Below are 21,206 nucleotides of genomic sequence, written 5' to 3'. Positions count from 1 at the left end.
AAAGTTGACCTCAGCAAGATTTGAACTCTGAATGTGAAGATGAACGAAATTCTGCTTAGCATTTTGTCCAGCATACTAATGATTCTACCAGCTCATAAATTTTGGGGGAGGGGGGGGCAATCGATTAGATTGACCCCAATATGCGACTGGTATTTAATAAAGGATAAAAGGCAAAGTTGATGTTGGAGGAATTTGAACTCAGAATGTAAAGACATGAAATACAGGTAGGCATTTTGCTCGGCGTGCTAATGTTTCTGCCAGCTAGCCATCTTTCATTGCCTTCATATTGTGTAATATTAATACACATAGGAAATAGTTGATTGCTTCAGAAACATTAATGTTCTAATTATTAATCACTTATCACTGTATTTTATAATATGTAGTGCAGGTTCTATTTATAAGCACAAGACCTTACATTCCAAGTGTTAAGTAGATGATATAATTTAACCTCCACTAAGTTTTTCCCAGTGTAAAGTGAAATGATACAGCTTGAACTGGTATAGGAATTTGGATTACACATTCATCTCATTGGTTGTTTAGTTCTGTTATTGTACTTATTTAATACCAGTTAACAAGAGACTTGTTTGAAGGATTTGTTTTTCTCTTTGTTCTCAGACATAATGAACTGATTTTCCATTTGTTCTTCCTTCATTAGTGGATCAAAAAGACAGATTCAGAAGGTTTGTTACATAGTTTAAATGATCCTAGTGGATTAACTAATCTCTGTTCCTACATCAAAGGAATCTAATAAATCATTATTGAATGAGTAAAAATATTCCATTCCATCAGAGATATATTTTAATCAATGTTATTATCTCTTATTGTTTAAAGTATAGTCACACTTGAAGAAAGAAAAAAAAAAGAAAACACAAGCAAAATAAAAATATGGCGGTATTTGAGAAATCAACATGATGTATATCATCTCTAATTTAATTTTGTCAAAATATAAATCTTTTAAGGTAATACAATTAAAAACAAAAAGATATATTTCTTGTGAGTTTATTGTAACATTAAAGTGATGTCATAAAAATACCAAGTTTCCTTCTGTCACAATATGTTACAATTCTCTTTCTTTGTTTTTCCTTGTTAATATTTTGTTTTTTTTAAAGTCAATTCAGCTTTGACTTATTTCCATGTTTAAATCAAGAAATATATATAAAAAATGAAAAACTTTTAAATACTTTTTTTATGTTTTGAAATTTGTATCATTTGTAATTTTTTAGAGTTTTCTTAATGTTTTAAAATTATATATATATATATATATATATATATATATATAATAGTAATTATTCCATTATATATATATATATATATATATACACATATACATATATATTTAGAGAGATATAGATTCACATAAATACATACATATATGTATATAAACTTGTGCACCCGACCACTGTATACAATAAGCTCATTATTATATATATATAAATATTTATGAGTAAATATGCCAGTAGGTATATATATATACTAGCATACATATTTTATGATGAAGATGAAAGAAAAATGTGTTCAACAATATTAGACCACCAATGATATCAGCAAACACATACAGTATGTTTTGACAGATGGTGAAGAAGAGATATTACCTGCTTGAATCCCCTGTACATTATCTGTAGTTCTTTCCTGGAAAACTTTGTGTTTCGGCACAGTACATCCAGCCCCTCAGGCTTGTACCGCACCATTTGCATTTCCAGATCATCGATGTCATGATCTGCAAAACAAAATAGTAAATAGGTTAGATGACGGATAAAGCAACATATTCTGATATTGTGTATTAAATATATATGCAATCTAAAAGAGTAAAGACCCTCTTTGGTCATGAACCATGGGATTGCACTTAGAAAGTTCCCTTCCAAGGCACAAATCCATGCAAAGTTATTTTATGGAAGACCAGCAGTCTCCCATGCACACCAAACTCCTCGCTCCACACTGCTGATGTTATCCAAGGAAAAGGCAAAGGCTGGTACAGCTTGGCACCAGTAACATTGCAGCTCATTTCTACAGCTGAGTGAATAGCAGCAATGTGAAATAAAGTGTTTTTCTCAAGAACACAACACACAGTCCAGTCCAGGAATTGAACTCATTATCTCATGATTGTGAGCCCAACGTTCTAACCACTGAGCCATGTACCTCCACTATATACAATCTATTACAGATGAATTCTTCAACCTCTGTTCATGTCTGACAAGATTTTGAAAAATTCAGTTCCTTTATTTTTGTATTCTTTTACTTGTTTCAGTTATTTAACTACGGCCATGCTGGAGCACTGCCTTGAAGGGTCTTAGTCGAATAAATCAAGCTCAGAACTTTTTTTAAAGCCTAATACTTATTCTAAAGGTCTCTTTTGCCGAACCACTAAGTTATGGGGATGTAAACACACCAGCCCCAGTTGTAAAGCAGTGATGGGAGACAAGCACAGATACACACACACACACACACACACACACACACAGATACATAGATATATATATATATATATATACATACACCCACACATATACATATATGATGGACTTCTTTTAGTTTCTATCTATTAAATCCACTCACAAAGCTTTGGTTGGCCAAAGGTGCCACGCAGTTGGGCTGAACCCGGAGCCATATGGTTGGAAAGCAAACTTCTTCCCATGCAGCCATGCCTGCACCTTACTTAAAAATTCAAAATATATTTCTGAAGAATGCTTGTTTTTACTTTAACCTTTTCATTACTGTATTTCTGTTGAAATGCACTTCCTTTGTTTCAATTAATTTTAAAGTTTATGCAGAATTTATTAAAACACCTCTGTCATTTTCAAGCTGGTATTTGAAACATAAATTAACATGAAATTTTGATGGAAGTTTTTTTAATTTTTTTATTTAGATCACTTTAAAATAGAGAATTTGAATCATAGAACTAGGGATGGTCTCAGGTGGGTTGATATCAAAAGGGTTAATCAATATTATTTTTATAAGTTTTTTTTTTTTTTCTTCCTGAAATTTGGTATTCTAATGCTCCAAATCTATAGATCTCATTTGCCTTCAAAGTAAGGAATGTTTCATGTTAAAACCTACGTGTAAATGTATGTAAGGAGTAATAATGCTAAAATTCTCTCAAAGGACACTCTATGAATCTATCGCAACAGATGCAAGAGAGAAAAATAACTATTACAAGAGTGGGTAATATTGATTTCTAATATTCATGGAAAGACATAAATTTATAGGGAAGAAGTTGATAAACTTATTTTATTGACTGTAGTGATTGATGAAAGGTAAAGTGAACCATAGCAATATATAAAGACCGAAACGATCATTTATTATTGAGCATTTTTCACCCAAACCCTCAGCATTCGTAATATTTCTGTTCATGATAAATGAAGAAACAACAGCAATAATAGTATTAATAAAATACATTATTATTATTCCAAGCTTGAAATGTCTTCCATGCATCTGTGATCAATATAATAATAAGTATCAATAATAAACTAAAGCTGATTTAATCAGCTGCACAAATGTGTAATTTTGTGCATGTTAGATTTATTATTGTTGTTGTTGTTGCTGTTATTATCAGAATCATTAAAGCACAGGACTGATATGTTTGTTCTAGCTCTTTATATTCTAAGTTCATATCTCACTGAAGTTGACTTTGACTTTCTTCCCTCTAGGGTCAATAAAATGAAGTGCCAATCTAGTTTTAGAGTTAACCGTTTAGCATTTAAACCAACCATATCTGGCTCCTAATATTTTACCCTTTTTAATTTCAAACTAGTCAGATCCAGCCTCTCACACCTAGCCTACTATATCATCCTAAAAATATACAATAACATTATTGAAATCTCAAAGCTATGAGATAATGCATGATTAATTCAAAACAATCTGAATAAATATTATCTTTGACAGAGTAATCTGAATACTAAAGGGTTAATGGTATCAACTCACCACCAGCCCTTAGAATTGTTGGCCTAAATTTGAAACCGTTATTATAATTAGTAGCTGATTGGCAAAACCATAAATGCCTTGTGTTATTTGTTTTGACACTGTATATCACCCGAGTCCAGATTCCGAAGATCATAAGAATTGATATGTGGTTGGAAGAGGTCAGCACAGACTTCCAACTTCCAAGTTCTTATAACCCCTTGAGACGACAAAGCCATTTTTAAGCCATGACTGGTTATGGAAGCAGAAGCTAAACTGCAAAGCAGACAGCCTAGAGGTTTTAGCTGGGGCAGTAAGAGCCACGTGGAGCCTTTCAGATAGAGGATTTGATTAAAAACATCAACAACAGCAGGACCTAGAAGCTGAAGTAGTAAAGGTACCACCTGTTGAAAATTCAGAATTGTTGGAGATCACTTTGTCCTCAGTGCTAGGAGCTTAGTCTAATGCTGAGTGACCCATTCCCCACCCATAACTACGTCCAGTGGTGACAATAAATAAGAGATGGAGAAGGAAAGTGTCTCACAGCTGAAATAAAAGTAGGAAACCACAATCTCCACAATTCTAACCAACTGCAGTAACAATTCAATGTCTTGTAATTAGAGAATGATAATAGCTATCATTAAAAGAAAATTTTAAATCATTGAATTTAGAGCAAAAGTGGAGAAAGAGAAGGAAGTATGAGAGAGAGAGAGAAAGAGAGGAGATCCAATTGCAAAACAGCATAAAAAAAAAGAAAGGTGAGGAAAACATACCCTCAGAAAGACAATATACTGCATTTTGTTGATTAGGTTTTTGTCAGCAGTGATTTTTAAGGCAGAGCAATAAGGGATATTTATTATGTAATGGTGAGAAAACAGGGACTTGTGAAATCACACTTTGAAAATTACTACTGTAACAATTCTAATAAAGGGCTTTTGAGCTGAAGATGTGAAGCTCACATTTACACAAACACGCTCTCTCTTGCTTTCTCTCTCTCACACACGCACACTCACTTTATTTCTCCTTAAATAAAACTTTATTATCAAAATATTATTGTCTTATTCCCTACCTCTACTCCTACTGTGAATGAAAAATCACTTTCCAATGTCAGAAATGAGTTTGTATTAAACAGTTTAAATCCTGAAAAATATTTGGTTAAATTATTCCTGTAGAAAATTGCAACATCATCAGTTACTTTGAAACTATACTTTGTAGTTAGTGGGGAAAATGACAGAAAAATATAGTCCTTACTGAAAATATAACAACTCCAGTTAAGGATTTTTTTCATTACTAATGTTTAAATCATTTGATTATCATAACAATATTAGTGTCAAATATGAGATAACAAATTGATAGAAATAAAAGAGAAAGATATACCAAAATCAAAATTGATGTGAGAGGGCATTGACCTAATTTGGTTGAATAATGAAAATGGATAAAAAGATGTATAGAACTAAATATATAGGATGAAAGTAATTTGATAGTAAAGCTGAGGTTGATAAAAGTGGTTAAAAAAGACTGGTGAACAGAGTAAACAAACTCATGAAAGTAAGCATGTCCGTATTATGAATGTATTGGCATTGTATAGTTTGAAAACAACACAAGAAGAACAACAAATATGATTAAATATTTCCCTAACTTCAATAAAGATATTTTGTTTAAGGTCTGTTTAACATCAGATAATGATAGATGCAAGAAAATACAAATTTCAGCCTGAATTTGTGTTGGAAACGAAAAAATATAAAACTAAAGAAAACAGAAAGCAAAAACTTACGGACTGATTTCCAAATTGTACCATCCATTATTTAAGTATTTTTGTTTGGATTTAAGAAATACATTTAGCAAATTTGTACCTTTAAAATTACTCAAAAGATCAACATCAGCGTTGTATATTTGATGTTTTAAATAATTCAGAAATATCTTTAAAAATACACAGTTTTCTGTAATCCTTTAGAAAGCAAATGCTAAATTACTCCATGGGAATAGAATGTGAATGAACAAGCTTTGATTTTGATGGATTTCTTAAGATGTTACCTCTTGAAAGGTGACAAATCCTATTTATTATCTTTGATAGGAGAGAAAGTGAGAAAAGAAAACCACAGTTGCTGCCTGAGTTCTATCCAATATTAATAATGAGAAAATTCTTTCACTGAAACACGAGAAAAATGATTCGACGACAAGAATCATTCTATTTTTATATCACAAGAGATGCTGTGGTTTCAACTATATTTTCCTGGATCATGTATTGAATGACAGTGCAAAGTCTTTCTTCAAACAGAACACTGGTTGTTATAAAATTAATATAAAAATCATTAATCTATTAATAGTGTCATACGAAACTTGGGGAATATTTATTGAAATTCTGTAAATGACACTGAATTTCAAGCTCCATTACTTTCCAACTGCAGGCTACTTAGTTTTTTTCTTTAATGTTCTTTCTCCATTTTGATTTCATGGATTTCTTCGAAGAGAAAAGAAAATCAATAGATCTTCAATTTTTCACAGGTACATTTAATTAAATCCTTCCACTATAATTAGCTTACAACTGCTCTACATCCAACTTACCTGGGACCTGATAACATTTGTCAATGTTCAGGTAATGCTTAAAATACATCTACAATTACTTGGATTATATGTGTAACAGTTATCCTACTCTAAAGGTTGTAAAATAAAGATTACACACACACACACACACATGGCTGGAATCCAAGTTCCCTTCAAGAGACCTTTATAAGAAAGAAAAAAAAAATCTATATGCCAAAATAGATACAAAGCAAAAAGCCTGAATATTCAGCTCAAAATTGCATGTTCTTAGAGATTAATAAGTTTTATATTTGCTTAGTTTACATGAACAAAAAAGTACCTTAAAACACCAGATATGAAGAAAACAATGATCTATGTATATACACATATACAATACATATACTTGCATATATGTCTGTGCATATGCAACTGTGTATTTCGATGTATATATTTATATATAGATATATATGTTGTGGATAGCCTTGTATACGTACACGCTATTGTAATTTTATTTTATTTTATTTTATTTTGAATGCAGCGTATACTTTATTTTATTGATTTGATTTTAATGCGTTAATTCGAATATAATTAATTATTTACAATATGTATTTTGAGCCCATTTTTCTATTTAAGGTTTTCTTCGATATTTTTTTTAATAGGATGAATCTGTATTAAATTTATTTGGTCTGTGCATTACGCATCCATGACCGTTAATTGAAACGACCAATCCATGACCGTTATTTGAAACGACCAATCAAACGAATCCATGTGTTTTAAATTTTATATTACTTTCGATTGCATTGTTATCCTTTCTCCATTTCTAACAAAACTGTCCGATGAACGGGAACGTGAAACTCAGAGTAACGTTTTTTTGTTATATTTCTGCTGCTTTTAAATAAAGCATATTATTCTACCTCTGGTATTTGAGTACTCTTTTTTCCACCTTGTTGCACATTTCATGTGCTTACTCCGGTATATATAAAACTTGTACATAATTATATATTTATAAAAATGATTTGTATGTGCTTGTATACATATATACATAAGTATTGTTTTCCATGTATTGTTATATACATATGTATACATTTAAAATATTTAAATGTATTATATGTGTGTGTATTACATAAAAATAGTTTAATTTTATATATATATATATATATAAACATACTTGTGTGTGTGTCTAATATGAAAATACAAGTATATATATGTAGAAATGGTTTCAATGTACTGTGACAATATATATGTTTGTGTGTATGTGTGTATATATATGTATGTGTGTACTAGTACATATATGTATGCACTTATATAAGCATATGTGTGTGTGTGTATGGTTATAGCCATCTATGTATCATACATAATGACATACATTGTTGAAAAGCAATTTACAATGGTATTCATCCAAATTTCATCTTACGGCCATGCTGATTTTAGAAGTACAATATACACTGGAGGGGGAAATAATCGTCCCAGTAGTGGCTTGTGTGAATACCAGATGCATTTTAGCCTTGTTGAGCCTCATCAGTGGCAAGCCATGTGAGTGGATTTGGTAGACGGAAACTGAAAGAAGACCCTCATATATATGTATATGTATATATATATATATATATATATATATGTGTGTGTGTTTGTGTGTCTGTGTTTGTCCCCCCAACATCACTTGACAACCGATGCTGATGTGTTTACATCCCTGTAACTTAGCGGTTCGGCAAAAGAAACCGATAGAATAAGTACTAGGCTTACAAAGAATAAGTCCTGGGGTTGATTTGCTTGACTAAAGGCAGTGCTCCAGCATGGCCACAGTCAAATGACTGAAACAAGTAAAAGAGTAAAAGAGAGTATATATATATAATTTGCCTCAGTAAATTCTTCTGACCCATGCAAGTACAGAAAAGTAGATGTTAAAATGATGATGATATTTATGTTTGTGTGTATTTATGTGTGTGTGTGTGTTTATATAAATATGTTTATATGTATATACACATGTAGGTGAACAAAATGAAACAAAAGTAGCATTCATCACATCAGTAGTTGGTGTAGCAAGTATTTTTTTAAAAGGCTGACACAGCTTCACATCATGTGAAGTTTCTCAAGTGCAGATAAGTGTCTACATCTTCAAATATATTCACATGTATATATATCTATTATATCCAGACATATGTTTATAGACATACAAGTTTACATATAAAACACATAATACTCCTCGTGTATTTCTGAATATTAATATATATGTAATATATTAATCCCTTTGAAAATATGATAGCATTATGTTTAAAGTAATTTCCTACTTATCTTAGCAGTGATTATCTATTTTTATTTTGAAGTTATTGATGTGATTTAGATAAAACGGAATCCATCAAACACTAAGATGTAATTAAATATTTGAAACAAACCAAAAAATCTTTACATAAACTATTTACAGAAAAGAAATGTGTCTTTCATCTGAAAAATTGGAAGTTGGACAAGATTGGATGATGATACAATATATAAAGATTTACATGAAAGTGATCAGAGAGAAATCATATTTTAGATAAATATTTGAACAAATATAAAACAATAGTTATTAAAATGTAATTGAAACTAGATTTTAAAATATTCTTAATTATCAAGCATTAGAATGTATCAGAATTTGCAAAGAAGCTCGAGCTATATATAAGTTGACAAAAAAGTTGTTCATATTCCATATAATTTTTACTTCAAAATAAAATGTTTTCTATATTTTAAGATATCAAAGAATAATGATGACAACAGTAGTGATAATGAAATATCAAAGAATTGCATTTAATCCTTTAGGTTTTTATAAAGAACTGAGTTTAAAATGGCAATCACTTTATATTTTGCTATTTAAGTTCTGTTTGCACAAGGTTTTAGTCAAGTTATGATTGATACGATGATTAGGGAATTACTAGCATCACTATCATATAATCAATTAATTAATCACTGTTTTAAGGATCAGATTAAATATTCATTATTGACTGCAAGGTGTGTGTGTGTGTGTAGGCATGTGATAAAACTTAATAAAGTTGTCTCAGTTGATGTAATTTAGCCCTTGGCGAATTTTCATTGAGTAGATTTATGATAATATGATGCATTCCAACCATGATTTTTTTCACCTTTTAAGACAGTCGTGTATGATTTGTGGGAGATTTGGCTTTTCTTTCTCTCTGCCTAAGTGACCATATAGAATTTCCCTCATTTACTGCTAATTCCAAAGATATGAATATCAGACAGAGGCTTTTTATCTATGTGAAAGTACACAGCCTAGTCCCAACACTACATGTCCCAAATGGCATGAAAGTAGACAGAAACACGCTCCAGCAAATTTTATAAGAAAGGAGCCTCTATACTAGAAAAAATGAAAATTTCTCAATGCTCATACCATACTACAGTTATGGCCAAAAGTTTGGAACATAGGTCTGAAAATTAATTTTTTTTTTAAATGACCAAAATTATATTTAATATATAAGTAACAATTGAATTAGTTGTTTGGTCAGTATATCTCTGCATTGTATATATTTGAATTGAATTGTACTTGGGCATAACAATTTTGATTTTTAAAAAAAATGTTCCAAATTTTTGGGCATTTCTGTATCTTAATGTGAAGACACATTAGAATAATGTAGTTGTAGATACATGAATTGATTATTTGCTGGAACAATTTTGATCATAGGTCTGTGAGCTCCATCAGTGTTGGTGTAGTGTTAAACAACAACATCTATATTTTATACATGAGAAAAGTTGGACTAAGTTGGTGTTATGAATGTTGAATATTTGCTTGTTGAAAAGCTACATAGCCTTGTACTGGTGGACTTCAGTTATAGACATCACAGACTCTCTTGTTATTTGATTCAGAAATATAACAGCTCATGAAGGTTATTGTGCTTATGATCATCACTATTTATTCAGCTGTTGAGAATATCTATTATATGTACATATTCTGCTATGTGCTATATATCCCGGTTACATTAATCATGCAACTACTTTATTGTTCTGGACTGAAGTCATGATGTCTTGATAAGAACCAGCCAATGTACTTGCACTATATCCAAACCCCAAATCAAAATGTCACTGATGCAAAATGGTTCCATTGATTTAAAAATTTCGTTGTATTTTTTATCTTTTGCAATATTTACGTATACAATTTTTGTAAACTGTTGAGAATAAAAGAAAAACACACAAAAAAAAAAAAAACTCATTAAGCTAACTACGCAAATATCTCTGCTTGAATAACACAATTCTGTTTTCTATTTGCTAGAACTAAACAACAGATTTGAATTTTTAATGAAAGTGAAAGGGCATTGTCAAGTTATCAAGTTGTATAAAGATTTCTTCACCTTATTCTTTAATGTATTTCCTATGATGTTATTACACATGATAAATCAGTCTTGCCCTTTAGCACAGCACACCAACTAAGGCATAGAAACATTACATTCTCAGAGTTGAACTTATTAAGCACTTCCTTAATTTCACAAGAAGAATCTATAAAAAAGATGCACAAGGCAAGCAAATACCATAAAGAAAGTGCCACTCACACGCAGCTACTATAATAGTGGTAATAAATGTGGTTAAAATAGAAAATATATACAATAGGCAAAAAATAGAGTACTTCAACTGGGAGGAATATTCTAAATTACTATCTTCATTGATTTAAACTGCATGAGCCAACTTACTTGCTTTTATATATGATTCTAAAAAATTGTACCCTTTGAAAAATAATAAAAGCTATAATAACCTCATCTTAAAATCTGGAAAACATCATGAATATATGTATCTAAAATGTTTTGTGATCAAAATTTGTAATTTTTTCAGCACTTGAGGAAAATTAGTTTCATTAAATTAATTTTTAATGAAAATGTTCAATGCTTATTCTCTTAGTAAACTAATCATTACATGCATCACTAATATTCTTTAGACTTATTGTTACTGGCAGACGAGTCATTGTTAGATATACCCTCACATCTAATCTAATTACTGTATGACTTGGACACATTTACACTCATACCACTGATTACAAGTTACTATCTGTTAGGATCTTTACTAATTCCCAATATCTAACCTTTTACTCTACTACAATAAAGCTATAAATGTGTCACAATTTGACTGTCTGCCAACAATTCAGATGACTGGTTATTTGTCCAGCTGTATACTCAACTACTGTGTCTTTATTAAAAGCTTATTTGTACAAGAAACAGTCAACAGGGAATATCTTCAGCTACATTCTAGATCAGTGGTTCTCAATTGGGGTCCATATGGCCCCTGCAGGTCCATACAAGATTTGTGTGTGGGTGGGTGGGTTCTGGGGTCCACATAGTAAATTGGAGATCCACAATAATATTCCAAGACCTCCTGAAAAAATTTTGCTTCAAATGTATGTATTGGTATGTATTGCAAGAAACAGCTCTCTTTACTCTTTTACTCTTACTTGTTTCAGTCATTTGACTGTGGCCATGCTGGAGCACCGCCTTTAGTTGAGCAAATCGACCCCGGGACTTATTCTTTGTAAACCTAGTACCTATTCTATCAGTCTCTCTTGCCAAACCGCTAAGTTACGGGGACCAAAACACACCACCATCGGTTGTCAAGCAATGCTAGGGTGACAAATGCAGACACACAAACACACACACACACACACACACACATATATATATATATACATATTTACGACGGGCTTCTTTCAGTTTCCATCTACGAAATCCATTCACAAGGCTTTGGTCGGCCTGAGGCTATAGTAGAAAACACTTGCTCAAGATGCCACGCAGTGGGACTGAACCTGGAACCATGTGCTTCTCAACAACATGCTTCTGGGTTCAGTCCCACTACATGACTGGCACCTTGGGCAATTGTATTCTACTGTAGCCTCAGGTGGACCAAACCCTTGTGAGTGGACTTAGTAGATAGAAACTGAAAGAAGTCAGTTGTATGTTTGTGTGTGTGTCTTTGCATCTGTTTTTCTACCACTACCACTTGACAACCAGCGTTGGTATGTTTACATTCCTGTAACTTAGCAGTTCAACAAAGTCAATTGATAGAACAAGTCTAGGTTTAAAAAATAGATACTGGGGTTGATTCGTTCAACTAAAATTCTTCAAGACAGTGCCCCAGCGTGGCCACAGTCCAGATTACTGAAACAATTAAAAGTTAAAAAATGTAAAAATGTACAAATTGTATCTGTCTTCATTTTGAAGGAAGACAGGCAGCTTATTGACTCGAGTCTCTTCTTTTGATCCCATCCACAGCTGCAATTTCTTTACTAATTCCCGATATCTAACCTTTTTTGCTTTAATGCAGTAAAGCAATAAATTTGTCACAGTTTGACTAACTTCCAACAATTCAGATGATTGGTTATTTGTCAAGCTATATACTCAACAACTGTGTCTACATTGACAGCTTACTTAACTGAGAATATCTTCAGTCACATTCTAAAAGATACCTATTATAATTAAAAATTGAGGGACTTAAAAATAGGCTGTGACAAAAGGATGAAAAAAAAAAAAAAAAAAAAAAGCAATATGGATATATTTTATCAATGTCCTTCAAGTAGGTCAACTATGAGAGCCAAACACTGTTCTTAGTAGACAACTAAGGTTTTTTCAGTGGCAAAATAGACTGGAACAGTAGGAAAACAGTTTGATTGATGAGTGTAGGATACATAATGTTATATCTATGACATGATCTATGTTCTGAGCATCTGGAACTTTAGCCATTCAAGTATTGTTCTTCATATCTTAGAAAGTGTGTGTATATGAAAGACAAGGGCTTGCATATTTCTTTTATTATTATTATTATTATTATTATTATTATTATCATCATTATTATTGTTGTTGTTGTTGTTTTTTTTTGTGCACTAACAACAGAAAAAATATTGTTCAGTATTTACTTCATTCTTAGCTGTGTAGAAATCATATCCATATTATTAATATATGCAGAAAACTTTCCTTCATAGTTATAAATCACACACACACACACACACACACTACCCACCTGTGTTCTCTCTCTCTCTCTCTCTCTCATTCGGTGCATTATTTACTAAAGGATAAAAAAAAAAAAAAAAAAATAAAATAATCACAATATCCCTTCTTTGCTATGTAACCGATAGTACAGTACTTTGTATTTGTTAGCTGGTAGCATGGTAGATTGTAGTGTTAAATGAATAGTATGGTAGGTAGTTAGTATTGTTATGACTGAAATGAATGAACAATGTTATGTTCAGCAATCATTTAAAAAACCCGAAAATTGTACACTTGATGAACAGAATAGTCGTCTCTTTGTTCCTAAACATTGGAAATTTAAATCATTTCTGACACTCTTTTTCTGTTTGTCCATCTGTCTTTCCCTTCCCTTCCCTCCTCTCCTCCCTCCTCTCGTCCCTCCTCTCTCCACAAGCACATCATACCTGTCATGTAAACAAAATGGAGTGAAAAAGTGGAGGCAACAATTACAATTAATTACATATACATTTACATATAAATTACATATTTACATATATTTACATACAATTTAAATGTATGTGTGTGTGTGTATATATATATATATATACACACACACACATTTAAATTGTATGTAAATATATATAAGTATATATATGATTTTATATATATATAAAAGTATATATGTGTATATATATATATTTTATGTATATATATATGTGTATACATGCGTGTATGTGTGTGTGTCTGTCTGATTATGTATGTGTATATATATATATGCTTATATATATGTGTGTGTGTGTATGTGTGTGTGTATATGTATGTATATATCTATGTGTATGTATATGTATTCATTTATATGTTTATATATGCACACACATATGTATATAAAGACATGTATAAAACTAGGAAATTGTATTAAACTATTTCAAGTCTCCTGTATCTATTTGTACAAATAATAATAATAATTAAAAAAAAAAAAAATAATAATAATAATAAAGAAAAACAACTATAATATGAGCCATCGTAATAGTAAATTCCATGGGCAATGAGTAAAAATTGAAGAGAAGAAATATTAGAAAACTTATTAAGGAAAATAAACTTGAATATATTTGTATTCAAGTGATGCAATTACATCAATATTAGTGGCTGCTTCTATTGCCTTGAACAATTTCTCAAATTGAATTTTATATTTTGAACACATTACAACCTTTTACTTAATGTCTAGATATGAAATAAAGCTTGAAATATCTTCTTTTTGTTGTTGTCTCATTGTAATCACTGTCATCACCACTGCTGCCACTCCACCCGACATCACCACTTATGAGTTATATAAATCTTGAATGCTATCTACTGAACTATTCGCACACCCCTCTATTTGCAGTATATTTTAGAAAAATATTATTAATGTTATTAAGAAGGTGATAACTTGAAGACAATGAACGCTACAATGAATCTGTGCAAAAGTGTATTCACAGTGGATTCCTCTTGTTTCAAAACATGTGCCAAGTTATTAAAGTAATCACTTATAAAGATTATTTTCATTATTTAAAATCACAAACGGAAAACTAAACTAAGGAAACCATTTCAAAAGCTATGCCATTGCCTTTGATAACATTGGAACTTACAATAAAATATGTCAGTGCTGTTTTTAAAGGAAGCATCATATTTTTGATATTTAATGATAAATTCTAATCCAAGATTTGCGAAATGCAATCTTGCTTTAAGAAGAAACATAATTTTCAATACAAATATTTAAAAGGAAAGTTTATTTATAATAAAAATCTTGATGAAATGCGCAGCTAAAAATTATATTTTCTATTATATCAGAATTAAAAAAGGATATAATATTATTAGTGAAAAAATGCTCTAACCTTTCATACTTTCCTGCTCTGTAATCGTCTTGGTGTATAATGACGAATTGAATATATATGTGTGTGTTTCCCTTCCATATCAAATTAAGCATATTTTTGATTATGTAGCCACAATGGGTTTGCCTGTTTTAGTTTTAGTTGTTTCAGACAAATATTGCATATGGTAATAAAAGGTTATTAATATATCAGTTGATTAGTGTTATACAAAGACAGAGAAGTGAAGGAACAAAATTTTGGGTTTCTGTAGGCAAGGCTAAAATTGATCAAAATGAGCCGAGCTGTGATCATTGCCTTCCCATGTATGCAAATAGAAATTTTGGTAAAGATCAGGCATTGGGCCTCATAGAGGGGACGACAGAGGACTGAGACTCCTGGCAGTCTGCTGTGCTTGAGAAGACACGTGAAGCTAAGTAAAACCATGGTAGCCCTTACATACAGGCATGTCCCCTGCATCCCTCTTCTGCTGAGGGTTCCTAATCTTATGGGCTCATGGGTGCCACATAAAAAGCACCTGCACAGGTATAAAAACACCCTTCCAGTGCTGCATAAAGCACCTAGGACGCATTTATTTCTTTATTGCCCACAGGGGGATAAACAAAGACTGACAAAGGGATTAAGTCAATTACATTGACCCCAGTGCATAACTGGTACTTATTTAATTGATCCCGAAAGGATGAAAGGCAAAGTTGACCTCAGTGGAATTTGAACTCAAAACATAATGGCAGATGAACTACCGCTAAGCATTTTGCCCAGCATGCTAACGATTCTGCTAGCTTGCACCCAGGACATATTGCAAAGTGGTTGGTGTTAGGAAGGGCATCCAGCCATAGAAACCATGCCAAAAACAGACATGGAACCTGGGCAGCTCTTCAGCTGGCCAGTTCCTGGCAAACCGTCCAACACATGCCAGCATGGAAAACAGACATTAAAAAGAAAAAGAAGGAAAAGATACATATTGAAAATGGCTGCAAGGAAAGATATTCTAAATTTAAGTGACATTGCTGATTATTCATTTGTGTTTCCTCTTCTGCCTGAATAAACAAGCTGCTTCAGTAGCTTGAAGTATCAAAGAGGAACAGCTGTACAATGAAGCTTTTTGGAAATAAAGGAACTCATCAATGCTTCATCATAGGTGAAATGTTCTATCTTCTTAACAAATAATGTCACTATCAATTGAAAGGAATTAATCCATTGAACTGTGTTCAGTTCAATATTAGACTCCATGCATGCAACAAGCAGTTTTGCTATTGCTTTATAATTATAAGGGATATTATTAATAAGTGATAGCATGGAAGAGATAAACTACTTTAATTTACAATATAACTAAACACACACATACATGCATACATATATATATATGTGTGCATGAATACTCTGTTATAAGGAATCCAGTTATGTAAAATGCAATGGCAAACACACCACGAGATGTGTGCAATTGAGCTGAAGATGACCTTGTTTTGCTCTATGGATGAGTGCAGGAAAAGATTAAGGTCAAAAATATTCAAAGGAAACAAAATAGAAAAATCTGTTTCCCAAACAATTAATCTACGTTTATGTCTTCATTGTTACATATTCATGCATACACACACACACACACATGGCTGTGGGTGTGGTTGTTTGGTTAAAGTGTCAGGCTACTGACAATTTTCTTACAGTGAATATGTTATATGCTTCCAACTAAGATGAAATTTAAAGCAATGAAGGTAATCCACCACAGATTGTAATTTAGTAGTAATGACAGATGAAGGTAGCTTAATCAGAGAGTCATGGTGCTTAGATGAAATGATGCAGGCTTGATAAAGATAGAATGATGCCCGTATTCCATATGAACGAAGAAAAGTAGATTTTGAAATAATGATAATGCAGTGGAGGAAGATCAGTCTTTTCAGTTTTTTTTTGTGATATAACTATGAATTTGTTTTGTATTTCGATAGAATAGTTTGCTTGGAAGAGGCAATTTATTTTATCAATAATAAAAGTAAATGTAGCACTTTTGGTCTTTGTGACATGTCTCAGAGGGTATTAAAGATAGGTAGCAGATGGGACTTTTTGCTTTGAAAATCATTGCAAGTAAAATTCAATTACAGTTATTTCTATTTTTCCAATAGAAAAGAAAGAAAAATATACCAGGAAAAAAAGTAAAGAAAACAAGTATTAAAAACACTCAAGTATTTTGAAAATACATAACCAAAAGGAATTTTCATAAATTAGACATTTATGCTTATAGGAAAATCTATATTGTAAATATAATGATTGAAAGTTGTTTTTGTATGAAATGTAATTGTATGGAGGGATGGGAAAAGAGAGAATTATTAAAGTAAATATTTTCCAAGTGATATTTCAATAGAGATGGCACACCATTTAGGGCAATTCAATATTTAAACAGATTACACAGTAATTTATTATTTCCTTTGTGAAACAAAAAATTTAATATTTGCTAAAATGGTACCCCATCAGATGATAGCAAAGATATTTAGATATTTCAGATTTATAACATGTTCGATCCCATCTGTGGTGGATGATAGCAGTTTCTGATATGAGGAAGATGTTGTTTAAGAGCAACCCTGTGTCTACAGATAGAGAATGTGTGAGGAATGTCTGAGAAAGCAGAAAACTGAGTTCTGAGTTTAAATCCCACAAAAGTGAACATTGACTTGTCTATTTAGAATATAACTTTATAGTTAGCTATATAACTAAATAAATATATTGTCAGATATATGGCTATTGTTTCTGTTATAGGAAAACATCGAAACGTTAGGTAACAAAATCATTTCTGGAAATACTTAGCTAGTGGTTAAAACACTCTCACTAAATAGTAATAATATAAAGTTGATACATAAAATTATATATATATATATATATATATATATATATATATATATATATATATTATAGATATGCAGGGCAGGGAATCGTCAATTAGTAATAAAATTAATAATTAACAATTTTGCCGGGTAGCTCAGTATGAAAAAACCTTTTCGGTAAAATCATTTATAATCATAAATATATAGGGATTGACAGTAACCTGCTTCTCCAACATACTGAGAATTCAGAAATAGCAGCCAAAGAACTACTGATTCCAAAACTACAAATTTTACTCTAAATTGATAGCGATATTTTTGATACACACAGAATTGAATTCATTAGGGTGAGGGATTTTGAACTCACTGGCCGATAAATTTCTTAACGTCTACCTCACGTGGTCTTGATGTCGCATGGTCAAAATTAACGTGAGTTATTTAGACATTAGCAAATTTATTAGAATATTTAGCTGAAGATCAGAATGGAGTATTCTTTGCTCCTAACTGTGAAACGATCGTACTAAATTAACTAAAGGCAAGTGGTTTTTTTTACTCTCCTCTACTGTTTTTTGTTCTGTGTGTATCAAAAATATCGCTATCAATTTAGAGTAAAATTTGTAGTTTTGGAATCAGTAGTTCTTTGGCTGCTATTTCTGAATTCTCAGTATGTTGGAGAAGCAGGTTACTGTCAATCCCTATATATTTATGATTATATATATATATATATATATATATATATACAGGGTGCAGTGAATAAATTGTCATCTGAATTACATAAAAATGAAGATAACTGACATATCATAATAACAGATATATTTAACAAAATTACATATTGTGAAATACTAATGAGCAAATTTATTCATTAAAATCGCCATTGGCTTCAACCACGACCTCCAGAGGACTTCGGAATCTCCTGCAGCTCTTCTGGACGGTCTCCTTGTTTAAGTTGGTGAATGCTGCCATATTACTTGTCTTTAATTCATCTTTGGTGTTACAAGAAGTTTTGCTGGTCTCTGGCTCAACTGCACTCCACACATAATAATGAAGGGGGTTGCAGTCTGGGGAGTTAGGTGACCAGATGTTAGGGTTGATGTAGTTGCAGAAATTGTCTGACAGTCAAGACTGGGTTCTCCTGCTTGTGTGGCACGGTGCAGAGTCCTGTTGCCAAGCACAAGGTCTTCCAGCAGTCACCATCTTGATCCAGGGCGTCACTACCTCCTCCAGGCACTTGATGTAGGCCTCCATGTTCAGTCTGAGATAGTGAGTTGGTATGCTACATCGAAATCCAGGATAACGTTTACCATGTTCACTAGAGGGAGGGGAGTAAATGTTATTTTTCTTTTACTTTTAATGTTTCAATATTCCTTTTTTTTTTTTTTTTGAGCAAGTTTGCACATTTCTCAATTGCTAAAACAAATGTTTCAACAATATGATGGCTTTCGTATTCTTCTACTGGTAAACTGTAAGGTGAGAAAGGAACCTGGAGTAAGTAAGCCTAACATATAAATAGTGTGGTGTTTTGTGAGGGATTTATAGTAGTAAGTTTTAACTTATTTTCAAGTGATCGATAATATAATAACCTTGTGGGATCAATAACTCAGTAACCTCATGATCAATATTAAAACCTTCTTTTCAGTATTCCTCCTCCTCCCCCTCCTTCTTCTCATTATTATTATTGTTGTTGTTGTTATAAATGTGGTGAGCTGGTAGAATTGTCAGCATGTCGAGTAAAATGCTTAGTGGCATTTCATCTGTCACTATGTTCTGATTTCAAATCCTGCCGAGGTCAATTTTGCCTTTCATCCTTTTGGGGTCGGTAAAATAAGTACCAGTTGAATACTGAGGTTTGATGTAATTGACTTATTTCCTTCCCCAAAACTACTGAACACTCCACAGACATGTGTACCCTTAATGTAAGTTCTTAGGAAGATTCAGCTTGACAGAGAATATGACAAGGCTGGTCCTTTGAAATACAGGCACTACTCATTTTTGCCAGCTGAGTGGACTGGAGCAATGTGAAATAAAGTACCTTGCTCAATGACGCATGACATTGTGAGGAATTGAACTCATGACCTGACAATCATGAGCCAAATTCCCTAACCACTAAGCCACAAACCTTCACAATATAGGAACTAAGCTTGAAATTTTGAATGGGGGTTAGTTGATTGCACAACCCCCAGTATTTCGCTAGTATTTCGTTTTGTCAACTCTAGAAGGATGAAAGGGAGAGGTGATATCAAAAGGATGTGAACTGAAAATGTAAAGAGCAAGACATCATGTCTAACTGTAACATTTCTGTCAATTCACCATCTTAATAGTTAAATTAATATTAAAATATATTTGATGGAGTGAGAAGTAATTTTACAATAATGAAAAAAATGACTCTCGTTCCAATAATTAATATTACTTTAATCATTTCAGCAAATATGGGAGGTAACTATGGATGTGTTTCAGTGTTATTAGACCTTCTCAAAGAAACACATTCATCATCATATTTGTTAGTGATGAAAGAACAACAGACCAATTGACATTCTAGTATTCATTGGTGGAATATTTACTGCTGAACAATCCATTAGGCTTCATGGGTGAAGCGTAACAAGATAAGTACAGATGGAGAGAAATTACTATTCTATCAATAAATCATAAAACATAAATAAATAGACGCAGGAGTGGCTGTGTGGTAAGTAGCTTGCTTACCAATCACATGGTTCTGGGTTCAGTCCCACTGTGTGACACCTTGGACAAGTGTCTTCTACTATAGCCTCTGGCTGACCAACGCCTTGTGAGTGGATTTGGTAGACAGAAACTGAAAGAAGCCCATCGTATATATATATATATATATATATATATATATATATATATATATATGCATATATATATGTGTGTGTATATGTTTGTGAGTCTGTGTTCCCTTCCCCCAACATCGTTTGACAACCGATGCTGGTGTGTTTACGTCCCCGTAACCTAGCGGTGCTCCAGCATGGCCACAGTCAAATGACTGAAACAAGTAAAGAGTATTGAATAAATATTCTGGAGGATAAAGATGGATTTCAATAACAAAATTGCAGACATCTAGACTGTTTTTTTTTCTCAATAAAAATTTTCAAATCATTAATCAGCAGAAGGTACAAGATGCCACATTCACATGGAATGTGTGAACTGCATTCAACTAATAATTTGGTTTGTTACGT

At 32.1% G+C, this 21,206-nt stretch overlaps 1 protein-coding gene across 25 annotated transcripts in view; it reads right to left on the bottom strand.

The window, feature by feature from the left end:
- LOC106874003 (Kv channel-interacting protein 4) overlaps positions 1-21,206 on the bottom strand; it is a 484,491-nt gene that overhangs the window by 69,173 nt on the left and 394,112 nt on the right. For 23 of the 25 annotated variants that reach the window (XM_052974223.2, XM_089366107.1, XM_089366104.1 and 20 more), the window contains one exon: positions 1,593-1,717. In XM_052974223.2, the coding sequence (XP_052830183.1) occupies positions 1,593-1,717 (125 nt within the window). Of the gene's footprint in view, positions 1-1,592; positions 1,718-5,668; positions 6,188-21,206 lie in introns of those variants that run through there. The other 2 variants (XM_089366109.1, XM_052974224.2) reach the window with 2 other exon arrangements.

This window comes from Octopus bimaculoides, chromosome 18 (genome assembly GCF_046866305.1).
Source record: "Octopus bimaculoides isolate indiv1 chromosome 18, ASM4686630v1, whole genome shotgun sequence".
NCBI classification, from domain to species: Eukaryota; Metazoa; Mollusca; class Cephalopoda; order Octopoda; family Octopodidae; genus Octopus; species Octopus bimaculoides.
Note: the sequence above shows the minus strand (reverse complement) of the source record. Positions and strands in the feature narration are given on the sequence as shown.